Source organism: Hyla sarda, chromosome 3, assembly GCF_029499605.1.
Source record: "Hyla sarda isolate aHylSar1 chromosome 3, aHylSar1.hap1, whole genome shotgun sequence".
In the NCBI taxonomy this organism is placed as follows: domain Eukaryota; kingdom Metazoa; phylum Chordata; class Amphibia; order Anura; family Hylidae; genus Hyla; species Hyla sarda.
The window spans coordinates 247320858-247348334 of NC_079191.1; the positions used below are offsets into that span (position 1 = coordinate 247320858).

General features: G+C 42.2%; 1 protein-coding gene across 1 annotated transcript in view; it reads left to right on the plus strand.

Annotated features, from left to right (window-relative positions):
* Positions 1–27477, plus strand: part of DCBLD1 (discoidin, CUB and LCCL domain containing 1) — a 71203-nt gene that overhangs the window by 12964 nt on the left and 30762 nt on the right. The window contains exon 2 of the mRNA XM_056566414.1: positions 26313–26528. Within this exon, the coding sequence (XP_056422389.1) occupies positions 26313–26528 (216 nt within the window). The remainder of the gene's footprint in view (positions 1–26312; positions 26529–27477) is intronic.

A 27477-nucleotide genomic window follows, 5' to 3' on the forward strand; every position in this document is an offset into this window, starting at 1 on the left:
GCATTGTACACTGAAAAAATGTAGAGCTTACACTTAAATAGGTGAATTAAAATCCATTTTTATTTTCACATAATTAAAATATAACAGGATCTACCAGTAGAAGTGGAGCGGTGTGATTCTAGATACAATGGGTGAGGATAATCTCAGCACTTTATGTATACATGCACCTTAATGATATGTAGTACTGTGGCAGGTTGAGGTACCTGACTGTATTTTGCAGGAGTGTGTTCCGAAATATCGGGGGCACCGATTGCATAAATAGTTGTAGAGCTGTATTAGACATTATAATTCTTTGGGATATATTGACATTGCATATAAATAGTGCTTAGTGATACAACATTATTGAACCCTAAGCTCCATTTGCTTATATTGGTAGATCCTGTCTGAAGAACTCTGTCATATTTTAAATATGTGAAAATCAAAATTGGATTTTAATTCACCTGTTTAAGTGTAAGCTCTACATTTTTTCAGTGTACAATGTGTGTAGGTAGAGTACTAAGATTAAGGCCTAAGGGATATAGTCACTCCAGCATGAGGCTAACATATGACAATGATATATGTCCTAGAGGCAGGGATGTGGAAATTTTTATAAAAAAACTACTTGTCCACGAGATCCGCAAGATCTACTTGTCCCTCATGACGATCCACTTGTCCGGACCAGTTTTCACTTTTACACTCCTTTTTTCCTCCTCGCCCTATAATAGCCATAACTACCTACTATAATGATACCTTTTAATTTTTCATTAACATATTCTCCGAACCAAAAAAATAAATAAATATATAATATATTCAGTGAAGTGAAATTGAAATAGTAAAAGATAATTTAGTGGTTTTCTTTTCTACACAATTTACCTTGTGGTTGAGATAACATGTTATTTTGATACTTTAGGCCAGCCTGATTACAGCAATACCAGATTTGTATGGTTTCTGTCATGTTTACAAATTTTAAAAAAAATTTGGAACTTTTTTGAAATTTTTTAATTGCCATTTTTTGACCCCTGTAGCTTTTTAAAATTTTGCATACCAGGCTGTATGAGGGCACATTTTTTTACGCCCTAATTTGTTTTTTGTATCGGTACCATTTTAGTATTGATCTGACTTTTTAATTGCTTTTTTCCTTTTTTTTTTTTCCTGGGATATTATAAAAATTGCAATTCTGCCGTGTGGTATTTTTTTGATGTTTACATCATTACCGTATGGGATACATCATGTTATATTTTAATAGTTCGTACAATTACACACCCAGTGATACTTAATGTTTATTTTTATTATGTTTACATGTTTTAATATAGGAAAAGGGGGTGATTTGAACTGTTAACATAGAAGGGTGTCTTTTTAAACTTTTATAATTTTTTTTTTTTTACACTTTATTAGACTTTTAGGAGGCATCAGTAGGTTCTATTGAACTCCATTGATCTGTGTGCTCTGCAATCCATTGATAAAGACTACTCCAGCCAGGATCTATCAATGACAGAGCCACAGACACCAGGGAAGCAGAGGTAAGCCCTCCGGCTACCTTTTATAGTGGATCTGTACATAGCTTTCTTACCATTCATACTGTATACGCTCACAGCACTCATACTGTACATGCTCTAATTCATAGCATTCACATCGTGCATATGGTCCTATGGTTTCGTGCATTTGTTCATAAGCTTTTACCCGGTACATGCGTGCGTAGCCTTCACAGCAGGGATATGTTCATTGCGTTATTATTTATTTAGCATTTGATATGGATAGTACTTATTGATGCATGTTTAAAGCGTTTTGCTCGGTATGTCATAGCATTTATTGCATTATGGTATTGTATTCAGTACACAAGGTTTAGCATATTGTACATTGGTTTATGGAATAGAATGTTTCTATGTTATAGAATTAGTCTGTGCATGTTCAGCATTTAGTCTATGTGTTACGTCATAGCATTTGGGTGGTGCATACTCTTGAAGCTTTTCCTTGCATAAGGTAAGCATGTTATGTGTGTACGATTAGCATGGCTTATTCTGTGCATTCGATTAGATTGGGTTTATTCTGTGCACATGGTTAGCATGTTCTATTATGTTCATGTAGTTTACATGTTTTATGTGCTTACGGTTAGCATCTTAGTCTGAACATATTAGCATGTTTATTCTGTGTTTATTGGGTGCATTCGGTAATATAACAATTATTATACTTAGCACTCGCTTTGGGTGTGCGTTCCTAGCCTTTTACTATACATACTTTATAATAAACGTTCACTGCATTCGTTCACGGCATATGTTCATAGCAGCTATACCGAGCACATGTTTCATACTGCCTTTCACGTATGCAGGGGGGTTTATTTATTTATTGTCGCTCGCACATATCTCATGTTTATAGCATTTCTTCTTGTATGCGGTCATAGCATTCATACCGGGCACATGTTCATAACATTTATTCTTTGCAATACAGCCATAGCAGTTATATCAAGCAATTGTTATAATGCACATTCGTAGCATTCATAGCATCCATCTATGCCGATTTACACGGTTCCAAAGCATTAGTCATTTTAGGGCACACTCATGGGGCATGCCTTGCCGGCAGGGGAGATGCTCTATATTAGCTGTCGAATCTTCAGAGAAAACGTCACGACAGATAGGAAGCGTATATCCGTTATGCCTGCCACAAGGATGCACTGCGTAGTAATAGTTACTGACACTTAACGGAGCAATTGAGTTGTGATACATAAGTGATTGTATACCCATTATGTCTGCCACGTCGACAGAGGGATGCATCACGTGGGTTATCATTGTCACATTTTCAGAACCATAACGTTACGACATTAGGTGGGGATATGCCTGCCACGTCTGCAGGGGGATGTATCTTGCAGGTTGTTGTTACTAACACGTTTCAGAGCAATAACATCTCGACATAAGATGGTTATATACCCGTTATGTCTGCCTCGTTTGCAGGGGGATGCACCACATAGGTTGTTGTTGCTGAAACGTCTCCCGAGCAATAACATCTCGACGCATTGGTGGTCTTTACCCATTCGGCCTGCCACGTCTGCACTGGGTGGCCCCATACAGGATATTGCTACTGACACGTTTTCAGGGCAATAACATCTTGTCATGTAGGTGCCGGTATGCTTGTGTTTACCATGGTGGTATGGCGATTTTTAGTCATGACTTGTCACTTACAGAAATGCCGGTTTCGCAAATATCTTACACTGGGGGAAGGCTTGGTGGTTACGTAGAAACCATCACTTTTAAGGCATGTTGCTTGACTCAAGATATGTCAACTGTATAGGCAAGATGGTGATGTAAAGATCTGTCACCTCGCGGCCTCATTGGTGTAGTTGGGCAGATTGATCTTTCTGTCAAGCAAGGCATTGGTGTAGTTTACAGAAGGGGATGTTTGAGGCACTTCAGGGTTTCCACAAAGCCATACCAAATACTTAAAGGGGTACTCCGCCCCTAGACATCTTATCCGCTACCCAAAAGGAAAGGGGATAAGATGTCAGATCGCCGGGGTCCCGCTGCTGGGGACCCCCGGGATCTTGGCTGCGGCACCCCGCTATCATTACTGCACAGAGCAGACTCGCTCCGTGTGTAATGACCAGCGATACAGGGGCCGGAGCATCGTTATGTCACCGCTCTGCCCCCTCGTGACGTAACGGCCCGCCCGCTCAATACAAGTCTATGGGAGGGGGCGTGGTAGCCATCACCCATAGACTTGTATTGAGGGGGCGGGCTGTTAGGTCACGAGAGGGCGGAGCCGTGATTTAACGATGCTCCGTCCCCTGTATCTCCTGTCATGACGCACAGAGCGAGTCTGCTCTGTGCAGTAATGATAACGGGGTGCCGCAGCCGAGATCCCAGGGGTCCCCAGCAGCAGGACCCCGGCAATCGGACATCTTATCCCCTATCCTTTTGGATAGGGGATAAGATGTCTAGGGGCGGAGTACCCCTTTAAAGGGGTACTCCGGAGGAAAAAAGATTTGTAAATTACTTCGATTAAAAAATCTTAATTGTTCCAATACTTATTAGTGGCTTTTCTTTTTGGATTTCTCTTCTGTCACAACCACAGTGCTCTCTGCTGACCTCTGCTGTCCATTTTAGGAGCTATCCAGAGCAGGAGAAAATCCCCATAGCAAACATATGCTGCTATGGACAGCAGAGGTTAACAGAGAGCACTGTGGTCATGACAGAAGAGAAATCCAAAAAGAAAAGCATTTTCTTTGTAGTAGACAGCCCCTAAAAAGTACTGGAAGGATTAAGATATTTTAATAGAAGTAATTTACAAATTCGTTTAACTTTCTGGCACCAGTTGATTTAAAAAAAAAAAAAAAAAAGTTTTCAACCGGAGTACCCCTTTAACTGTATTACATGCTATTTTTTTTTTTTTTTTTTAAAGCTTTACAGGCATTTCCCCTATGGCTCCTTTATAAGCTAATATGGCAAGGTTTGCCTCATTCTCATTGGTATGGTTGCACCATTTGACAGCCAGGGACACGGATTTAACACATATGTCCCTCCACCTTGTTGCATGGTTCGTCATGTGATGGAGCATGGTATTTTGTAACCGCTATAGCCAAGGTGGTCAGATGCCTAGGGTTAGGACGAGGTACGCAATAATTAGTTTTCTTGTTACTGCCCGGTTTTTGGCCCACTAAAGGCGTGCCAACGGTCGCGGGCACACATCTAACCGCTGGAAGTATGCTTATGATTATTTGTTGTTACTGTTATTATTAATGTTGTTGTTGTTCTATTCCTCTTATTTTGTATCATTGTTACTGCCATTACTGTTGTTAATTTTATTATTTATTATGGGGATACGTCTCAGGTATGTTACTTACCCTTGTAGCCACGACCACAGAACTTCCACAAACACGACCACAGATGTGTGTGGAAGTTTCAATTCAGGGGCAGATATGCTGCAGATTTAGTGCATGTTTTCTCCATTGCCTTCAATGGGGAAGTAAACATCATTTAATTGGGATATTCTGAAACGGAGAAACTCCAATAAATCCACTTAATTTGGTGTGGAAATGCTGTGAAGTTTTCACCGGAAAAAATATGCAGCATTTTCTCTGTGTGACCATACCCTTATGGTCATGATATTCAACCTGTGGCCCAGCATGCATTGTATTTTTTTTTATACAGTACATTACTTGATGGGATATACACTGTAGTATATACGCCTGCTTACCTTTTGGCAGGATACTGGTGTGTATATCTTTAGCGTACAACTGTAATGCATTCCTTAAGCTTGCCAAACCCACAGACTTTTTGGAGGAAACAGTGTGTGAGAATATGGAAATGTATCAATATTTTAGAACAGTGTGGATGTGTGGTGTTTGGGCATGTCAGGGATCCATGTGTTGTACCACCTTACTGCATCACACCACATTGTGCGCCAATGAAAAACTCCAACCAGAGTGCCTCCAGTTGCTGAAAAACTACAACTCCCAGCATGCCCGGACAGCCAAAGGCTGTCCGGGCATGCTGAGAGTTGTAGTTTTGCAACAGATCTAAGTAGACTGGTTGAGAAATACTGCCCCAGGGTGTAATAAATAAGGCTAGGTTCACACTGCCGTTGTGCTCCGACTCAGTCTGTTTGGCTTCTCCCTGTTGTTGTTGTTCTTGTTGTTGCGCTGGACGAACCCTAAAAGGGTAGGAGCACAACTGACACCATTACAGTTTGGTCACGCAAAAAGAGTGAGCTCCCTGCTGCGGCCGGGTAGCTCTGTGTGTCCGCTCATAGCTGCGTATTTCCCCCTGCGTATCTGCTACGAACAGGCACTGTTTCTACAGTGTGAAATCCGCCAATACGAACACACAAAGCTACTCAACCACAGCCTCGAGCGTGCTGACTGCCGTGAAATACGATTTGGACGCACCCTACCCTTTAAGGGGGTACTGCCCTGGAAAACATTTTTATTTTTAATCAACTGGTGCCAGATATGTAAACAGATCAAAAATCTTAAAGGAGTACTCTAGCGCAAAATAACTTATCCCCTGTCCAAAGGATATGGGATAAGTTATAGATCGCGGGGGGTCCGAGCGCTGGGGCCCCCTGGGATCGCTTGGACGGGGCCGCTGCAGTCTGCCGGAAGTGAAGTTTCGTCCCCAGCAGAAAGCTGTGGCAGACACTCCCCCTCTGTATCTCTATGGGATTCATGGAGGGGGCGTGTCGGCCGCCGCGTCATGCGGGGACGGGACGCCCCCTTTCCTGTATATTGCATCGGCCCTGTACCGAAGATCGTGGGGGGGCCCAGCGCTCGGATCCCCCTCGATCGATAACTTATCCCCTATCCGAAGGATAGGGGATAAGTTATTTTGCACTATAGATGTCCTTTAATCCTTCCCGTACTTATCCAGAGGAAGTTCTTTTCTTTTTGAATTTCTTTTCTGTCTGACCACGGTTCTCTCTGCTGACACCTCTGTCCTTGTTTAGAGCAGGAGAGGTTTGCTATGGGGATTTGCTTCGGCTCTGGACAGTTTCTGAAACAGACAGAGGTGTCAGCAGAGAGTATTGTGGTCAGACAGAAAAGAAATTAAAAAAAGAAAAGAACTTCCTGTGGAGCATACAGCAGCTAAGTACTGGAAGGATTAAGATTTTTATATAGAAGTAATTTACAAATCTTTTTAACTTTCTGGCACCAGTTGGTTTTAAAATAAAAATGTCACCAGAGTACCCCTTTAAGTTTCAACGGATCCTATTGACTTGAATGGGGTCCATTGGGTGTCAGGTGTTTTACAGGAGTTCCAAAAAGATTAGACATGCAGTATTTTTTTTTCTCGCTCATCTCTCATCCTTCCATTAGTAGAGCACAACGGCAGTGTGAACCTGGCCTAATGTGATGGGACTTTATTTAGCTTATGCTGGTGTGAAGAGTCTGTGGTAAATGAGATTTTACTATAGTTAATAAGTGATAGTCACATTGCAAATGAAATAATCCATTCATTGCGCTTGATGACCCGTTTAATAGGAAGCAAGCATCTGTTAATAGAGATTCTCTCCCTTTCTCACCAGTGCAGAGAAGGCATATGCAGTGTGGCTTATGTGCGGACACTATTTTAGCTGCTTGTCCTGCTTTCAGCACAGATTGCCAGGGGAATGCTTTGTCTCCACTGATCACTGTCTGAGAGATAACATCCCACTCAGCGTGGTCACAGCACAGCGTCTGCTAACCGTGTCCATAGGATTTCCTGCTCATTCCCTTTGTTCTGCAAATAGAATATATTGCAAAGCTTCTTTAAAAAAACTTTCCTTTTTATTTTTATTTTTTTGCAGTATGGAACTAAAATTTGACTAAATTGTATCTAATGTGTCTTGCTATACCTCAATTTTTCATATATGGTTATTAAAAAATTGCCACCGTAAAAATATTATTGATATAGCACCAACATATGTGGCAGAACTTTACCATTTTAAGTACTCCGGTGGACTTTACCATTTTAAAGGGGTACTCTGCTGAATATTACAGAGGAAATGGTTTTCTTTTTGGACCACAGAGCTTTCTGCTGACATCACGACCACAGAGCTCTCTGCTGACATCTCTGTCCATTTTAAGAACTGTCCAGAGTAGGAGAAAATCCCCATAGCAAACATGCTGCTATGGACAGAGGTGTCAGCAGAGAGCACTGTGGTCATGATATTAGCAGAGAGCTCTATATTCCAAAAAGAAAAACCTTTCCTCTGTAGATTTCAGCAGCTAATAAGCACTGGAAGGATTAAGATTTTTTAATAGAAGTAATTTAAAAATCTGTTTCACTTTCTGGCACCAAATGATTTAAAAAAATAAAAAAAAGTTTCCACGGTAGTACCCCTTTAAGTGTGCGTATATAGATGGAGTCAAACAGAGTAGTGAAGGCTTACGATCTATGAGGAACAGGTGAGACAAAAACAGAAAGTGCTTTAATTATACGGTGGTCCATCCATTTTATTATAAATAATGTAGATCACATAAAGGTGGGTGAATCTGCTCTGTGAAGCAGAGGGGGGCACTGCTAAATGAAAGTGTATGGGACGCGGGCACACTAATAGAGAGGGAGATCAGTTATGGAATGTAATAGGCCTGCCTGAGAAGATTGATTATTTATTTTTAACAAAAAAAAGCAGCATTTGAGTCATTTTTGTCCAGTGGGAACTAAACTTCAAACCTATGCAAAATCTAATGCACCTAAAATGTCTGTCATAAGAACCCAACCTAAGAGGAGTGGCATATTGCACCAAAATACTTGTTTGCCCCATACACATGCATGGTCAGCTTGGCCAAGCGTGCATGTTTTATTAGGGGAGAGGGAAGAAAGCTGCTCCCAGACTCCTTTCGGTGGTGCCTTATTTCCCTAATGATAAAATAAGGCCGTCAGGAGTCTTCTATACACATTAGATTGTCAGCCGGTTTTGCAAGAATAGTCTGGTTCCAGGAACTCGTGTGTAGGGTGCTTAAGAATAAATTTTCTACCTATTGACACTTGACAGGACACATGCGGAGTAGCATTCTGGTAGTGTCACTGGGTCCTTTTTGATAAGATGCAGGTTTTCTTCCGAGATTTCATTAGCTCTTCCGGTGATCCCTGACATTAGCAGTAACAGTGTCTTGTTTTACCAGTAAACAGAAAATGTCTGACTTGTCAGTTTTGTGAAGTGTTCTTTATATGTCAGGAGCCAGAGAGAACTGTTTTGCTTCAGAATAAAAATAACACAACATATTTGGATTCTCCAGTAGACTAGATACAAATTTATACAGTGGAAAATTCTGCTTGGAAATTCCATTGCAGCAGAGACCAATTGTTGGGATTCTACCGCACTGTACACACTGTGAAAAATTCAGATTCTGGCCTCCGCAGAAAGAAAGATGTCAATTCTTTCTACGGCATCTGCCCAGAAATGCATTTCCATCTATGATGACGGCGCATTTGTGAGTGGTCTGCAGTATGTCCGCTGGAAATTGCGCAAAAAAATCTGTCCTGTTAACATTCCCTTATTATGAAGAGCTTTTCTGACTGGTTACAGTAAAAGTACATGGAAGTCTGGGAGATATTATAGGTATTATGGTGGGTTTACACTTTGTTTTTGTCTTTATTTTAGTTAAAGGACATCTGCAGCAAAAGACAACTTATCCCTATCCACAGGATAAGGGATAAGTGTCTGATTGCGAGGGGTCCGACCGCTAGGGCCCCCTCTGATCCTCTGCACGGGCCCCCGCATTGCTGCTGTATGTTAGCGGCTAATGCGTGTCAACCTCTCTGAGGTAGACTGTACGCCACTCTTACAGTTCTATGGGAGAGGCGGGGAGGCACGAACGCTGAACCCCCAACACCCCCCTCGATCAAACTTTTATCCCCTGCTGATGTCCTTCCGAGTACATTTAATTTTACTGTATACAAAAAAGTAGTAAATTATGCTACCGTGTGTACAGTAAAAAAAACAAATATGTTGCTTTTTTTTTTTTAAATATATGTCAATGGGAAATGGATTGTCCAGTATAACATACAGCAACATCCTTTTTCTAACATCCACTAATGTATAGTCCCCGTCCCCCCTTTTTTCAAGCGTATAAACCATATACATTAGGCTGAAACAAAAACCCAGTAAACCCAGCCCAAGTCGTACATTGGACCCTGTGCCATAAGTTATAAGAATATAACACTGAAGCGGAACAGCCAAAGTCCAAAACATTGCTAATAACATAATGGAGCCAATGGAATGATGAGACTTCTGGGAAGAGAATGAGGGAGTTACTACTAGTGAGATCAGATAGTGGCAAAAGTTCCTGGAGATTTGGATTATCTTCTCCCTTTTTGGGTGGATATTGTGGTTCTAGATCCAAGTGTACAGCACACTCTTGGCTGACTATGGATAACATAATCCGGCTGACCTAAGCTTGTTTTCTGCACAAAGAGCACAGGTTGTGTTGTGGTGCTGCATTAACAGCTTGCCATTTGCACCTAAGCCTCACTTGGTATTGTTATGTCCTGGACAGACACCAGCTGGCAGACATGATGCTGACTTCAGCAATTTCTGGGATCGGAATGGTATTTTGGAGTGCTGATCGCTTTCAAACAAAACACAACATGCTCCGCTGCTTTTCTCTTGGCCTTGATTCTCATGTAAATTGGCAGTGACTGGCCTGTGGATCTTCAGGAAAGTCTTTTGTCACAGATCAGAGCTGAGCAAACCGTCCGGGGTTAGTCATGTTTGTCTCTATGCAGATTTTGGGACTAGGTATTGACCCAAAACTTAGCAAATAGGAAAAAAATGGGTTTTAGAAATCGAACTAGTGCTCTGAAGTGTTTTAGTTAAATTACTATTGCATATCCTGCCATTGTAGCTTGTGGTCAACCTTTTTCTTTTCAACTTGCTTAAACCTTTGATGTAATGGGCAAAATGGTGCAGTATTCAGTTGGACATGGCACACACAAGACTTCAAAAGTAATTTTAGACACTTTTTATAGCTTTGGGGTGCGTTCACATGTGCGTATTTTCTGATGGAGATATGAGTCAGAAGATTTTTCTGCCCATTGAAGTCAATGGAAAGCAAAATCTGCAGCAAAAATACGCACGTGTGAACGTACCCTAAGGCCGCGTTCACACAGATGGATCCGCAACGTATTCTACAGTGAGGACCCCTACATTGCGCTTCATAATTGCCTGCTCATAGCGGCCATCCGTCACTATGAGCAGACGCTGCGATGTGCGAGACACCACACTTATGCGCAGCATACTTGCACACCTCGCGGCTGCTCTCTGTCTAGCTCGGGGAGCAGGGGGAGCGGCCGCAATGTGTGAGAGTACACTGCTCATGAGCGCAGTGATTCACGGATCGCTGCTACGAGCAGGCATAGCTTAAAGCACAATGTAGGGGTTCTTTGTTGGCGGATCCGCAGCAACAAAATACACTGCGGATCCATCTGTGTGAACGTACCCTAAGGGCTCGTGCACACAAGCAGATTTTTGTGTGGATTTTCCGCAGCTGATCTGCTGCTTTTTATTTTCTAATGCTTATTTTATCATTGACTTGCCAGAAAAAAAATAAGCAGCAGAAAAAAAGCTGTAGAAAATAGGCTGCTGAAAATCTGCAGCAAAATCTGCAGTGTGAACAAGCCATAAGGGTAAGTTCACGTGCCATATTTTGCTGCATATTTTGCTCCCCATTGAAGTCAATCAGTAGCAAAATTTGCAGCTGATTTTGCTACCCATTGACTTCAGTGAGCAGGAAAATATGCAGCAGCACATATGCACTTAAATAAGCTATGTGGGACCTTACCCTAATGGAAGGGTAACATATCGCGTATATACTGCATATTTTCCGCAGCTGGTTTTGGTTTCCATGGTCTTCAGTGAATAGGAAAATATGCAACGTATACGCTACGTGTGACCCTACCCATATAGACCAAAATGTATTTTATTGGCAATGATTACGACAAGACATGACTGAATTATCCCAAGCAACCCCCATGACATACAACAGAGTGAAAAAAAAAAAGCACGGCGCAATGATAAATCTAGTTGACATAACAGATAAATGGGTGCAAATTTTTCAGAGCATATAGAAGTACAATGCTTGTGTGTATAACCAATTAATATATATGTTATAAATAAATGCTTGTAAGGGGCTGGAACATGTACAGCATCTATGGCTAAAGGGGTGTTTCCCAGCCAGTGTGCCTCCAGCTTTTGCACAACTAGAACTCCCAGAAACACTGAGTAACGGTTATAAAGCTTAATGAGGTTAAAACAAAAATGCTGTTCCGCATCAGTAATGATGCCCCAATACAAAAACAATACTCCTAATTATACATAGTGTTTTTTTTTTACAAACATATATATTTATTGGTTATGCATGCTGCCATTGTGCTTATATGCGCTCTAATACGCTTTTTTTTTTTTTTTGCCATATTAACTATAACAATAAATAGAAGTAATTTACAAATCTGTATAACTTTCTGACCACAGTTGTTTTATTTATTTATTTTTTGTTACCTCTGAGTACCCCTAGAAATTACCAGTCTGACCCTTGATTCTGCACCACAACTACACAAAAAGCCATGCCAAAATACAAATCTGTACACCGGCATTTTTCTATACAGGTGATGTTGATCTACTTTGCATACTTTCTCCCCAAGGAGTAATGCTGGCCTATAAGATTCCATATACCAGCCTGTCAGTCTTCTCAAGACCTATCGCGCCCCCCCCCCCCCCCCCCCCTCAGAAATTCTTAACCTGTAAGAGTTTAATGGTAATTGCTACCTATCAGTGGCTCCGTGCTCAAATATTTACCAACAGGGTGAGGGTGCTTGGGAATACCAGAGAAATTATCTCCATTGTTTGACCAGAACACGCAAGGGCTTTTGCATATGAGGTTTCTTTCTTAATAAGAATTGTCCATCTATTGTCCCTCTAATGTAGTGTGGTTTTCAGTAGCAGGTATATTAGTCTAGAAGGGTGCATTTACACCCAGCAAATCTTGTTGCTGAAAAAACAGTCCCGTACATCTGAATGGGATTGTCGATGCCAAATGTGCAAATGTTCTCTTATACTCTTGTTTTATGTACTGTTCAGAAAATAAAACTTTTCATTAAATACTATCTGGCGCTGCATTTTTGTGACCAGTGGAATACTGCAAGCTCGGGGTATGGCTATTTTTTCAAAGTGCAAAAAAATGTTTAAAGGACATCTTCAGCAAAAGACAACTTATCCCCTATTCACAGGGGGATAAGTGTTTGATCCGGGGGGGGGGGGGGTCCAACCGCTGGGACCCCTTGCAATCTCCTGCACGGGGCCACAGCTCTACTGTGGCTCTCCCGTGCAGGATGCGTGTCGGCCGCAGCATGACTTCACGGCCAACGCGCCTCCTCCATGTAGTTCTATGGGAGAGGCGGGGAAGCAGCGTTCGTGCTCTCCAATAGAACTGTATGTGAAGGGGGCATACCGTTGACCTCAGAAAGGTCGACGCTACGCGCATTAGCAGCTCAAATAGAACGACAATGCGGGGGCCCCACTTGAGAGGAGAAAGTGTTTTTTAAAAAAAAAGCAAAAAAAAGCCAGAATGTAAAGTAACATCTGACCACTGTGTGATTTGTCATCAGGATTTGACAGTTTGTTGCACGTATCAAAATGAGGTGCCACGATAATATGTCCAAGTACTGGTGAGGATCCCATTGACTTTATTTGTCCAAATGTTGTGACCTATTGACTAAGTTTGGGTAATTTCCCCAATGTATCTGTGTGTTTCCCAAGACTTAAACATATAAGCACACCATGCTTTTGAGTCCCAGAATGTATCCTTACATGTTGAGGAATGTAGTCACTGCGTTCAGACCATTTAGGTCAATGGGGTCTATTCCTGTACTTTAAAATTGGGGAGATTTATCAAAACCTGTTCAGAGGAAAAGTTGCTGAGTTGCCCATAGCAACCAGTTTTTAAAAAAGACCTCTCAAAAATGAAAGAAATGATCTGATTGGTTGCTATGGGCAACTCAACAACTTTTCCTCTGGACAGGTTTGGATAAATCTCAACCACTTTGTTGGCATCCTATTTAATAGGTTACTGATGTATACGTGAAACATACTGTAAGTTTGATACAGTAAAATTGAGTGGGCTCAGGATATTACATCCAAAATATAGACAATAGGAAGAAATATACAAAACACTGACTGAGATAAATGGGTGACAGGTAAGGCCCCATACACATCACAGTTCGAGTGTCTGCTGCCAGTTTATGTCAGGATACTTTCAAAATGGTGTTCTGACATATACCACATGTGCCTAAAGCGTAGCCATGGGCTACACCAGAATTTGTCTACTTGTGACTACTTTTGGTCTTCTTTATATGTTTTATTTGGGGGGGAAACAGTACAGTGGTGAACTATAGTTGTGCTTCAGGCACCCTGTGGTATGGGTCGGAATTCATTTTTAACAGGATGCCAATATATGGCAGTGGTACACGCCCCATGTGAATGGCACCCTGGTTCCCAAAATTGGACATTAAAGGACATCTGCAGCGTGATTTACACTTATCCCCTATCCACAGGATAGGGGATAAGGGTTTGATCGCGGGGAGTCCGACCGCTGGGACCCCCTGTGATCTCCTGTACGGGGCCGTGGCTGTCCCATGCAGGGGGTGTGCCGGCCGCAGCATGACGTTGCAGCCGGCACGCCTCCTCCATACATCTCTATGGGAGAGGCAGGGAGGCAGCGTTCGTGCCTCCCCCATAGAACTTTATGGGGACGGGGAGGAGACAGGGCGTCACCGTTGACCTCAAGGTTAGTGAGATCGCGGGGGGTCCCAGCGGTCAGACCCCCCACAATCAAACACTTATCCCCTATCCTGTGAATAGGGGATAAGTGTCATACCGCTGCAGTTGTCCTTTAAGCCAATGTTTTTTCAAAATAGAATTTCTGCACTTTAAGCTTTCCTAAGATACCGTACTTTTATTCGATCTAAGCAAAAATTCCGTACATGGCAAAGAATGCAACTATTTGTTGGTGTATCAAGAAGAATTTCTAATCATTTTACATTATTATTGTTGTTGCTCTAACATTTTGCATTTGCAAATACTATTAATACATGTACATTTTGACACCAATGGAATAGATCAGCATTTATTTAGAATTCAGAAGTGCAGCACATGACTATTTTGAGCCCCTTTAAATAAATGTATATGTGCAAGAAATGGCTCAACCATAGTCACCTGGTTTATTGTGCTTGAGTTATTAAAGTGAATGGAGATGTGATATATTTTAGTTTGTGCCATATATAAGCAGTGTACTGTTGTAGTGAGTCTTTTTTGTCCTAAACACAAGGACTAGCTCTGCAGCCACTATATTTTGCTGGAACTGGCTTCATTCTCATGTCTCCTGTGGCTACAGAAGTGTTCTTAGGAGGCTGGTATTTTTTTAAATATTTTTTAAAATGTGTTCTAGTGCTGGAAAGAAGCCTATTAGACCTGAAACAAAACTCTACATGGAGCATGCTCTGTTTGGGGGGGGGGGGGGGGGGGGGAAACTATAGACCTAAAAAAAAAATGTATTAAGGGTCTATTCAAAATATGTGCAGGATACTGTACATGTGAAGTTGTGTTCATTCATTTAGTTTACATAAAACTGTGCAGCTTCAAATTAGGGATCTACCAATTATCGGTTTGGCCGATATTATTGGGCGATATTCCTGATTTTTGACGTTATCTGTATCGGCAATTACCTTGCCGATAATGCCCTGTCCACAGCGCCACCCCAATGCCCCCACACCGACAACCCCCCTCCCTCCGCTCGGGAATATCGGTATAAGTTATCGGCTATTGGCCTGAAAGTCCACAGATTATCGGCATCGGCCTTAAAAAAAAAAAAATCAATATCTGTCGATCCCTACTTCAAATCCTGCACTTCAAATATGCACAGGATCCTTCGTTCACACCCATGGCCAGCAGAATCTACATAAAAAATAAGGACATGTGAACTGACCCTAAGAGTGGGGAATAAACACCCCAAATAAGCATTTATGTACTGCTTATTACATGTCCCTTTTTGGCTTTTAGCTAACATCTGGCTGTAATGTTTTTAGCAAAATAAAAATTAAGATGCCAAGAAATACATTCTTATTTAACCTCATAAGGACCCATGACGTATGCATACGTCATCACACCCTGGGTCTTAAGGACCCATGACGTATGCATACGTCATGGTCTTTTCCTGGTCTCCGCCGCTCACCCGGCGGAGATCGGAAGCGGATCCCTGCTGAAATCCTTCAGCAGGGATCCAGGGCAAACGCCGAGGGGGGCCATGTAGGGAAATTGCCCTTGCGATCTGCGGCGATATCGGGATGATCGGGTCTCTTGGACCCGACCGCCCGGTAATTTCGCATGATCCCGGCTGTCACAGACAGGCAGGAGCATGCTGAAGTATAGGAGCGAGGTTAGTTAACCGACCAATCGCAAGGGGGGGGGGGGGGCGGTTACTTCCTCCCGCCCTGCCCGGCCCCTGAAAGTCCGGATAGGACGGGAGGAAGACCGGAGGACGCGGCGGGGGACGGGGGAGTGCTGGGGCCCGGCCCCGGTACTTACCTCGTCCCTGAAGACCCGGATCCCGGCGATGAAGACGACGGCGGCGGCAACAGGTGAGTAGATCTTCAGCCGCGGTCGGGCCCTTTACAGCAATGCCCATTGCCGTAAAGCGACATGCATTGCTGTATTGGGACCCTGTATACTACAACTCCCAGCATGCCCAGACAGCCCTTGGCATCTGGGCATGCTGGGAGTTGTAGTTTTGCAACATCTGGAGGTCCACAGTTTGGAGACCACTGTGCCCTTCCAGATGTTGCAAAACTACACATCCTCAGCATGCCCTTATTGTCCAGGCATGCTGGGAGTTGTAGTTCTGTAACATCTGGCCCTTCAGATGTTGCAGAACTACAACTCCCAGCATGCCTGGACAGTTTTGGCATACTGGGAGTTGAAGTTTTGCAACATCTGGAAGGGCACAGATTGGGAACCACTGTATTAGTGGTCTGCAAACTGTAGTCCTCCAGATGTTTCAAACTACAACTCCAAGCATGCTGGGAGTTGTAGTTCGGCAACATCTGGCTCTAAAGATGTTGCCGAACTACTACTCCCAGCATGCCTGAGAATGTTTGGGAGTTGTGGTTTTGCAACAACAGGAGGCACACTGGTAGGGAAACATTGTCTGTTTCCTAACTCAGTGTTTCCCAACCCGTGTGCCTCCAGCTGTTGCAAAACTATAACTACCAGCATGCACTGAAAGACTGTGCATGCTGGGAGTTGTAGTTTTGCAACAGCTGGAGGTCCACCCCTGTGAATGTACAGGGTACATTCACATGGGCAGGGGCTTACAGTGAGTATCAGGCTGCAAGTTTGCGATGCAGCAAATTTTGCGCGGCAGCTCAAACTCGCAGCGGGAAAATCGCTGTAACCCCCCCCCCCTACCCTTGTGACTGTACCCTAAAAACACTACACTACACTAACACAAAATAAAAATAAAAAGTAAAAAACACTACATATACACATACCCCTACACAGCCTCCCTCCCCAATAAAAATGAAAAACGTCTGGTACGCCACTGTTTTCAAAATGGAGCCTCCAGCTGTTGCAAAACAACTCCCAGTTGAGGGGTGCAGTGAGAATTTACACCCCACTGGTGTCTGACAGATCTTTGGAACAGTGGGCTGCGCGAATTAAACATTTTGTACAGCCCACTGTTCCAAAGATCTGACAGACACCAGTGGGGGGGTAAATGTTCACTGTACCCCTTATGTTCCTCAAGGGGTCTAGTTTCCAAAATGGTATGCCATGTGGGGGTTATTTTGCTGTTCTGCCACCATAGGGGCTTCCTAAATGCGACATGCCCCCCTAGCAAAATTTGCTCTGAAAAAGCCAAATATGACTCCTTCTCTTCTGAGCATTGTAGTTCGCCCGTAGTGCGCTTCAGGTCAACTTATGGGGTACCTCCATACTCAGAAGAGATGGGGTTACAAATTTTGGGGGGTATTTTCTGCTATTAACCCTTGCAAAAATGAGAAATTTGGGGGGGAAACACACATTTTAGTGAAAAAACTTTTTTTTTTTTTTACGTATGTAAAAGTCGTGAAACCCCTGTGGGGTATTAAGGCTCACTTTATTCCTTGTTACGTTCCTCAAGGGGTCTAGTTTCCAAAATGGTATGGCATGTGGGTATTTTTTTTGCTGTCCTGGCAGCATAGGGGCTTCCTAAATGCGACATGCCCCCGAGCAAAATTTGCTCTCAAAAAGCCAAATATGACTCCTTCTCTTCTGAGCATTGTAGTTCGCCCGTAGTGCGCTTCAGGTCAACTTATGGGGTACCTCCGTACTCAGAAGAGATGGGGTTACAAATTTGGTGGGTATTTTCTCCTATTAACCCTTGCAAAAATGTGAAATTTGGGGGGGAAACACACATTTTATTGAAATTTTTTTTTTTTTTTTTTACATATGCAAAAGTCGTGAAACACCTGTGGGGTATTAAGGCTTACTTTATTCCTTATTACGTTCCTCAAGGGGTATAGTTTCCAAAATGGTATGCCATGTGGGCTTTTTTTTTCCTTTTCTGGCACCATAGGGGCTTCCTAAATGCAACATGCCCCCCAAAAACCATTTCAGAAAAACGTACGCTCCAAAATCCCCTTGTCGCTCCTTCGCTTCTGAGCCCTCTACTGCGCTCGCCGAACACTTTACATATGAGGTATGTGCTTACTCGAGAGCAATTGGGCTACAAATATAAGTATACATTTTCTCCTTTTACCCCTTGTAAAAATTCAAAAATTGGGTCTACAAGAACATGCGAGTGTAAAAAATTAAGATTGTGAATTTTCTCCTTCAATTTGCTGCTATTCCTGTGAAACACCTAAAGGGTTAAAATGCTGACTGAATGTCATTTTGAATACTTTGGGGGGTGCAGTTTTTATAATGGGGTCATTTATGGGGTATTTCTAAGATGAAGACCCTTCAAATTCACTTCAAACCTGAACTGGTCCCTGAAAAATTGTGATTTTGGAAATTTTGTGAAAAATTGCTGCTGAACTTTGAAGCCCTCTGGTGTCTTCCAAAAGTAAAAACTTGTCAATTTTATGATGCAAACATAAAGTAGACATATTGTATATGTGAATAAAAAAAACATTTTGAATATCCATTTTCATTACAAGCAGAGAGCTTCAAAGTTAGAAAAATGCTAAATTTTCAAATTTTTCATCAAATTTGGGGATTTTTCACCAAGAAAGGATGCAAGTTACCAAAAAATTTTACCACTAAGTTAAAGTAGGATATGTCACGAAAAAACAATCTCGGAATCAGAATGATAACTAAAAGCATCCCAGAGTTATTAATGCTTAAAGTGACGATGGTCAGATGTGCAAAAAATGGTTGGGTCCTAAGGTGTAAAATGGCTGGGTCCTTAAGGGGTTAAAAAAAAAATTATTTATAGAAAAAAAATACCCAATTCACAATTTTTGTATGACTATATGGATGGAGCCTGGGTGCACAATTTTGTATCACCTTGTTGTAAATAATAAAGTGGTCATACATGCTAGGTTAATCCTCACCATGACCAGTGCTTATGCCAACCAGCTTAGTGACCTGTATACCCACACCACCACTGCAATCAATAGGGTCTTGTGCCATATACTGCTGAGGTCAGGGATTGGCAGCATCAATAATGTGGGTATATGTGTATAAATATTATAAATCCATATTTCAGAAGTATGAGTGAGCCCTACGGAGGAGGTGAAATTGAGGTTTTTCATTGTAAGGCATTTTTCATGTGTGTTGAGTTGTCCGCAGATCGTCCCCTCGGCTGTGTGCAGGAAGGGCCACGAGCTCACAGAAGGGCCTGGCAGTTTGGCCTGCAGCGATGGCTCCTGTCAGACTATGGTGGGGATAATTAGATTGTAAGTAAATGCTGCGTCCCGGAGAGGCAGGAACATCTGCAGGTGGGGGGAGAGGCATTCATGAGCTCCCTGGCTTGTCTTCTTTTTATATTATAATCCAAAAAGGATTTCCTGAGCTTTCTTGTATGCATTTGCAGGCTTTAGCCACAAGAATGTGTTTAACTGCTCGATTAACCCATCGGTTTAACCCATTGATTAACTATAAGGTAACGGCTGGAATTTTCTTGAGCGTGATTACTGTTATCAGTAAGAAAAAATAAGATTTTTGTTGCGATAAGACACGGTCTTTGGTTATTTTTTTTCTTTATATCACCTGGTCCATGTAGCAGGTGCTAAGATTCTGCTAGTCATTATAGTACCTACAGTACATCATTGTCCGGTATGTGAATTGCATTGTACACATTGGACAGGAAACCACTTGAACATTCAGATTCAGTGGCAAAAAATAGACTGCCATTGTGAGTTGTATGGTTTGGAGGGGAATTCCTAAAGATAGACTGCTGAACAATGAGATTGGCTGTATGATAGTTATAATACGTAGGAAGTTGTCAACATAATAACTTATTATAGATATTATTATCTGAAGTGTGTCTTACAAATAAAGGAAGCCTTTCTTGCCCAAAGGTAATATCAGGCTATAAAACTGGACCAGATGTGAATTGTAGGTGGTCAACAACTTGTGCACAATTGATAATGGTCCAGTTGCATTTTCCAGTCAGGAGACCATGAGAGCTCCTAACTGTGAAGAGGGGTGAGGGAAGTTCTCAATACAGGGGGCTCAGGGCTCCTAACAAGAGCCTGCCTTCTGGGCACTTGCCGTAGTGATGGTGGGGGAATCGGACAAGGTATTTCTTGATCATGACTGAGGCACAAGGTGTCATTACAATCGTCTCCCCGTTCTCTCTGTAGAGGTGTCAGCAGTTTTGAGGTCTCAAAATCACCAACTGACCCCCTTTTACCTATGAATATACTGTACCACGTAGAGTGCAGCGCTCAGGAATGTTTCATAGCAGGCTTAAAAGGCTTAGCTTTTTGTTGACCGCTTCTTGTCTTTCATTACTTGTCAGTAATGTGTCACATCTCAGCCTCGCCTGCTGGGACATCGGTGTCTTTCACCACTTCAGCTTCTGCTCCCACACAAAAAGACCCCCAACAGGGCCTGTGTTATGTAAAAAGCCTGGTACAATCAGGGTAGCGGAGAGTAAACACAACATGGAGAAAAAATGGGCATCAATGTCCATCTTAAAATGATGAAATAGATATATGGCGATCTTTCAATACTGTATATGTACTAGAGGTTTTGTCATGTAGATAATTTTTTATTCTGTACATCTAGCTTAGGGTTTCCCAACCAGTGTTCCCTCAGCCATCGGCTGTCTGTACATGCTGGAAGTTGCAGTTTTGCAACAGCTGGAGGCACATTGGTTGGAAGACACTGACGTATCTGGTCCTTTATTTTCTGTAAAGGCCTTTCTGTGAAGCACTGGATACAATAGATTCTTTCGGCATTATACTGAATCAGTGTAGGGTGTGTTCTTTGTATGCAGCCAAAATACTTTGCGGTCAGCCAGGTTGTATTAAGCTTGTAGAGAAGAAAAAAAGACCAGAGGGCAACACCTCGTGTATTTATTCTCGGTGTTACTGACCCTGTTCAGGGGTCACAAATGGAGGATAGGTAGTCAAGATGGCCTCTCACCTTGACCAAAGAAAAATTGTGGTGGCTACTATCTAATTAGAAGGCGGTAGCTAAGAAGGATTGTTATTTATTTGTTTCCAAACGTTCATAGTATTCATACCTTGACAAAGGATTAACGAAACGCGTCAGTGTTTATTATATACTGCTTTTTGTACATTGTTTTTTCTCTCTACGGAGCCAAAATAAAGATGAATTATATTTTTACTACTCTGGAGTGCTGGATCCTATCCATATGGGAATTTTCCTAGAGTTGGACTTCCTTTGCTTGCCTTCACCGTATTACGGCTACATGTTTTCCGTACAACCGGAGTTTGCAGTCTGAGGATAGAGACATTTATAGGGGACGGTGATCTGTATCTAATCCCGTTTTTTCAAAGAAAAATTGTGCCTTAAAGGGGTACTTCGGCGCTAAGACATCTTATCCCCTATCCAAAGGATAGGGAGTAAGATGTCAGATCGCTGGGGTCCCGCTGCTGGGGACCCCCGGGATCTACCATGCAGCACCCATCTTTAGCGGCTTCCGGAACTGCTGTAGGTCCTCTGGCGGAGTCCATCTCGACCACGAGGACGGAGCATAGTGACGTCACGGCTCCGCCCTCATGTGACGTCACGCTCCGCCCCCTCAATGCAAGTCTATTGGAGTGGCTTGACAGCTGTCACGCCCCCTCCCATAGGCTTGCATTGAGGGGGCGGAACGTGACGTGACACGGGGGCGGGGCCGTGATGCTCTGTCCCCATGAGCGCCAGTAATCAGACCCTGAGCGAACACGCTCTGGGGACTGATACTAACGGGGTGCGGCGTGGAAGATCACGGGGGTCCCCAGCGGCAGGACCCCTGCGATCAGGCATCTTATCCTTTTGGATAGGAGATAAGATGTCTAAGCGCCGGAATACCCCTTTAACTAGTGCTCAGCTTTTGAGATTACAGAAGATGGGGGCTACCCGTCTAATCCAAATGCGATGAGAATGAAATAAAAAGCCTCTATATCAGGCGCTGCTTGTATTCCAATGCCTATGGCATATGTTTATTGAAGAGTATAATAATAAAACAATAACATGTTTCAGGGGTTTAGTCCCGCTTCTTCACTGTCAACTGTTTTATTATTATTATTATTACTATTATTATTTTTATACTCTTCAATAAACATATGCTATAGGCATTGAAATACCATCTACGGATTCAGATTTCTTATTGGAGTGAAGCAGCACCTGATATAGAGACTTTTTATTTCATTCTCATGGCAGGTTGTATTAAGAGCAGCGTATCATATTCTGAATATCCATTCATTTTTGCCATAAAGACTGGTATTTAAATATCATTGTATTTCGTAAAGCACAGCTGTGATAGTACAAAGATAGATCTATAGGAGTGGGAGTTTCTTGGGTTAGCTGAATTTGGACTGGAAGTGTTAAAACTAGCAGTGTGCCAAGAAGGCAAGAGGTTTCTCGGCTTTGGCTAGAAATGACCGCAATGTGGATTTGGCTGCGATTTCCAACAAACTCCCATGTTAATATGCAGCTGGGAAAGAAAATTGTAAAAATTCACCATGACCGATTTTATTTTGTATCGGAGAGTGGATCACTATAATCTAGTGTTTCCCAACTAGAGCCCCTTACGCTGTTGCAAAAACTACAACCCCCAGCATGCCTGGACAGCCTTCGGCTGTCCAGGCATGCTGGGATTTGTAGTTTTGCAACACTGCCATAAACACTGACAGCCTAGTGTTTCCAAGAGCAGAAGTAACTCCCTGCACACTGACATTGGTTCGCTGAATTGGACCACCAATACGTGACACATAGTCTTCCAGTAGAATGGCATTTACACTGTGACTCGCCATTAATGTTGCCAAACTGGAATTGCATACAAGTTATATTAATAAAAAAAAATAAAAAAAATAAGTCACTCACCATCTAGGTGGGACGGAGCAAACATTTTAATTTTTTTTGTGCCACTATTCTTGAAGGATCCCTACATTGTTTTTTTTTTTCTATGTACACAAAGCCTAAGGCACCAACATATAAGTAACCTATAGACGTGGGACAACAGAAGGACAATATATGAGGTTGGGTCAGGAGGGGTGGAAAAATGAATGAAACGAGGAAGTTCGCACTGTTACATTCATAAAATAGTTTCCCAGGGACTCTTTCCACACCTTGTCTCATCGAGATAACATTGGAGAATACTTGTACCTACAAGAGTATTCAAAGTGCTGTACAAACCCTAGCACAGATGTCACATCCACCTCTGTACTGGACGATTGTGTCCACATATAGTCAGATCGGTATGTTTGACTTCTCTCTGAAAGTCACGGTTACATAACTTGCTACTTATGGTAAAGATGAAAATATGACCTACATATAGAACTAGAATTCATGCGTCTAGTTAAAAAAAAAAAATTCTGAATTATCATGTGAAACTGAATATGTTTTTTTTATTTTTTTCTAGCATTTGTAATCATTGCTAGATATAGGAAGGGCAAAAGGTGGCACTTACCCACACTACCTATGGCCTCCCTCAACTAGTGCCCTCTAGCTCTTTTCTGGACACTTTCAGCAGCAAGACATGGTGGCTTAAAAATATTTGGTTGCAATTTAACTGCAGAAACGCAGTCAGTTGTCTGCCTGTATATCTGAATGGAAAAACTATACCCCAACTAGAGGTTGTCCTCTGGTTAAAGGGGTACTCCAGGGAAAAACATTTTTTTTTATTTTTTGTTAAAATCAACTGGTGCCAGAAAGTTAAACAGATTTGTTAATTACTTCTATTTAAAAATCCTAACCCTTCCAGTACTTATCAGCTGCTGTATACTACAGAGGAAGTTCTTTTCTTTTTAAATTTCTTTTCTGTCTGATAACACTGCTCTCTGCTGACACCTCTGTCTGTCTCAGGAACTGTCAAGAGCAGGAGCAAATCCCCATAGCAAACCTATCCTGCTCTTGACAGTTCCTGAGATAGACAGAGGTGTCAGCAGAGAGCACTGTGGTCAGACAGAAAAGACATTTAAAAAGAAAAGAACTTCATGTTGAGCATACAGCTAACCCCTTTAAGTAAGATTGCAGATTATTGGGACTGTTTATTGTAATTTACATTGTCACATACTAATGTGAAATATGTGCTCAACCACCAATATCGGCATACTGAAGATGAAACCACAAATGAAGTGCAACTCCCTAGTATATAATACTCTTTTTCAGGAAATTCCCTGATTTTTCTGTTGCACTAAATGCCTGCTGCACAGAGGTCAAACAAGAGAAGCTAAAAAAACAAGTGGTGTATCATTTTCTTATTTTCATTTTTTTTTTTTTTTTTGGGAGATTCATTGTTATTTATTTATATTATTATTTTTTATTTTTCAATTTAGAATGTTGCAATGACAAAATAATGTGCAAAGGCTTTTTTTTTTTTCTGCATTCTTTGACATACAGTACTAGGTGGTCAAGCCACTCTCAGCATTGCCAGTCATGTAACCGGTTCACTTACACCATACAGCTTGATGCAGCACATTTAAAACTTTTCTGGCAGCAGGAACCTGTTCTGTATGGTACAGAACACATTTTTTAGGGAATACCATCCTTTAGGACACACAACCATATGATGACTGGAAATAACCTCTGACTTTATACTGTGACACACAGGTTTCTTACATTCATACGCGGTCTGGCAGAACATACGGCATCCATGCATATATGGATCTCCCTTACTCAGACTGCAGCATGCCCAGTTCCAGGTTTTGTGATGTTGTGTTCCTGTAAAAAAAAAAAAAAAGGGAATGAAGTTTTTTTTTGGTTGGTTTTTAATTTATGTCTAAAAGTTTAAGCTAAGACCTGGAGACACCATTGTATGGCTGTTAAGGTATTAAAGCAAACTACATTTCCTGGAGCTGGTGTGACTGCCAAACCTCTATACAGTTTCCTTCCAATCGCTCTGCAAGCTTGATGGAGATCGACTTCAATATGGTAAGTAGCATTTTATTACAAACACGCAACGCGTTTCTAGGCCGTGTCCAACTTTTCCTCAGACATGTATTACCACACGTGAGGAAAAGTTTGACACTGCCTTGAAACGCGTTGTGTGTTTGTAATAAAATACTACTTACCATATTGAAGTCAATCTCTTTCATCAAGCTGACTGGAAGCTTTCTATTCCAATTTATCTCTATCCTCTGTTCATTATACAGCCCTTGTGGCTTTGGAAGCCGCAGCAGCCGGATTCAATTATTATTACTAAAGCGATTTGTAAGTGTTGTGCCTGGAGTCTGCACAACCTGAAAAGGTGGGCACGTTTCCTGACCCTTATGAAAGCTCTGTTTGGTCCCATAAGTCCTACACAAGGGAGCGCTCCCAGTTTGTATTGTTCATATAAAGTGTCACAGCCTGGCACTCCTCATTACTTCCCCCAACTTTCAGTCCCTCTTTGACCAACAGAACTCTATACATCAGTAAAGGAGGGATGGGAGGTGAGGGTAGGCAAAGAAGTATGCCAGGCTGTGGCATTTAAGCAGCTCAGCCCTGCCTTCTTGACACTTGGCTGAGAAATTAAAAGCAGATTTTATAAATTTGGTAACCACTATTAGCTCCAGTAACCATACAGTTTACTTGTATACACTACCAGCTATCCAACAGTGTCTGCTGCTCTTACCAGCAAATACAGCTGGGAGATTCCCTTTAAAGGGGTTCTCCAGTGGAAAACTATTTTTTCTCAACTGGTGCCATAATCCTTCCAGTACTCATCAGCTGCTTTATAATACAGAGGAAGTTGAGTTGTTCTTTTCTGTCTGATAACATTGCTCTATGCTGACACCTCTGTCCACGTCAGGAACTGTCCATAGCAGTAGAGGCATATGGGGATTTGTCCCTGCTCTAAACAGTTCCTGACATGGACAGAGGTGTCAGCAGAGAGCACTGTGGTCAGACAAAAAATAACAACTCCACTTCCTCTGTAGTATAAGCAGCAGCTGATAAGTACTGGAAGGATTAAGATATATATATTTTTATAAAAGTGATGTGATGTACAAATCTGTTCAACTTTTCTGGAGCCAGTTTATATGAATTTTTTTTTCCACCAGAGTACCCCTTTAAGTCCTCTCCTGAAATGTTATAGCTGGCTTCTACAGTCAGCTGCATCACTTGTATCTATAAACTTATGACTATACAAGGCACTAGCACAGTAGATGATCTGTCATGAAATAAATAAACTAGAGAAACAAGTAAATATATTCCTTGTATTTCTTCTGTTACAGGGAATGGATGTGGACACATTGTCAGTAATAATGAAAGTGGAACGATAACGTCTAAGAACTATCCTGGCACCTATCCAAACCACACACAGTGTTCAGTAACTATTCGAGTACCCCCGGGTAAAAGTCTGTACTTGAAGCTGGCAGACCTGGATATAGAATCCCAAGTCTGTGAATCTGCATTTCTTAAAATCTACAAGGGATCAGATGAGGAAGTTGGTGAGTTGACAATATTTCACTGTCTGAGACGAAACCAGACAAAGTCTTCTCCTGCCATCCCCTATAGCAGTGGTCTTCAACCTGCGGACCTCCAGATGTTGCAAAACTACAACTCCCAGCATGCCCGGACAGCCAACGGCTGTCCGGGCATGCTGGGAGTTGTAGTTTTGCAACATCTGGAGATCCGCAGGTTGGAGACCACTGCCCTATAGTATTAAATCCACCGCATTATTTCCCTGGAAAGGGTCGCTGTGTAAATGACCTTGAGCTGCAAGACCCTTGATCACCATTGTTCAGATCCTCCCTTTCAGACAGTATAACGATTTAGGCATTGGTTGTACTTTATGATGTATGGACACTAGTGTTAGTGTTAGGTGTACATCTGAAGCTCTGATTGTTTGTTTACTACAGGTAAACATTGGCGCTGGTGTCAGTCCGCTGTGTCCACTCTGCCGTCTCTAGCTCAGTATACTCTATGGGGAGATTTGGAGAGATTCATTCTATCTTATCTCTCTTACAATTAATTACCAGTTAACAGGTTGTGTTCTGTAGCTTAAGGAGTCTGAGCATATGTCCCCTTACCCTTAGGTGACCTCTCTTCTGCTCCGCAAGCCTCATGCTTTGTTCAGCCTGAGCTTCTCCAAACAGCTGGTCATGTCGCAAGGTATTAGCATTAGGCCAATGGCTCACATATCTCAGAAGTGGCTTCATTTAGCCAATGTGTGGGTTAAAGCTTGGCTAATTTATTGTGACAGATTTCTTATCACATAATTTTTAGAGATGAGCGAATTTACAGTAATTCGATTCGTCACGAACTTCTCGGCTCGGCAGTTGATGACTCATCCTGCGTAAATTATTTCAGCCTTCAGGTGCTCCGGTGGGCTGGAAAAGGTGGATACAGTCCTAGGAAAGAGTCTCCTAGGACTGTATCCACCTTTTCCAGCCCATC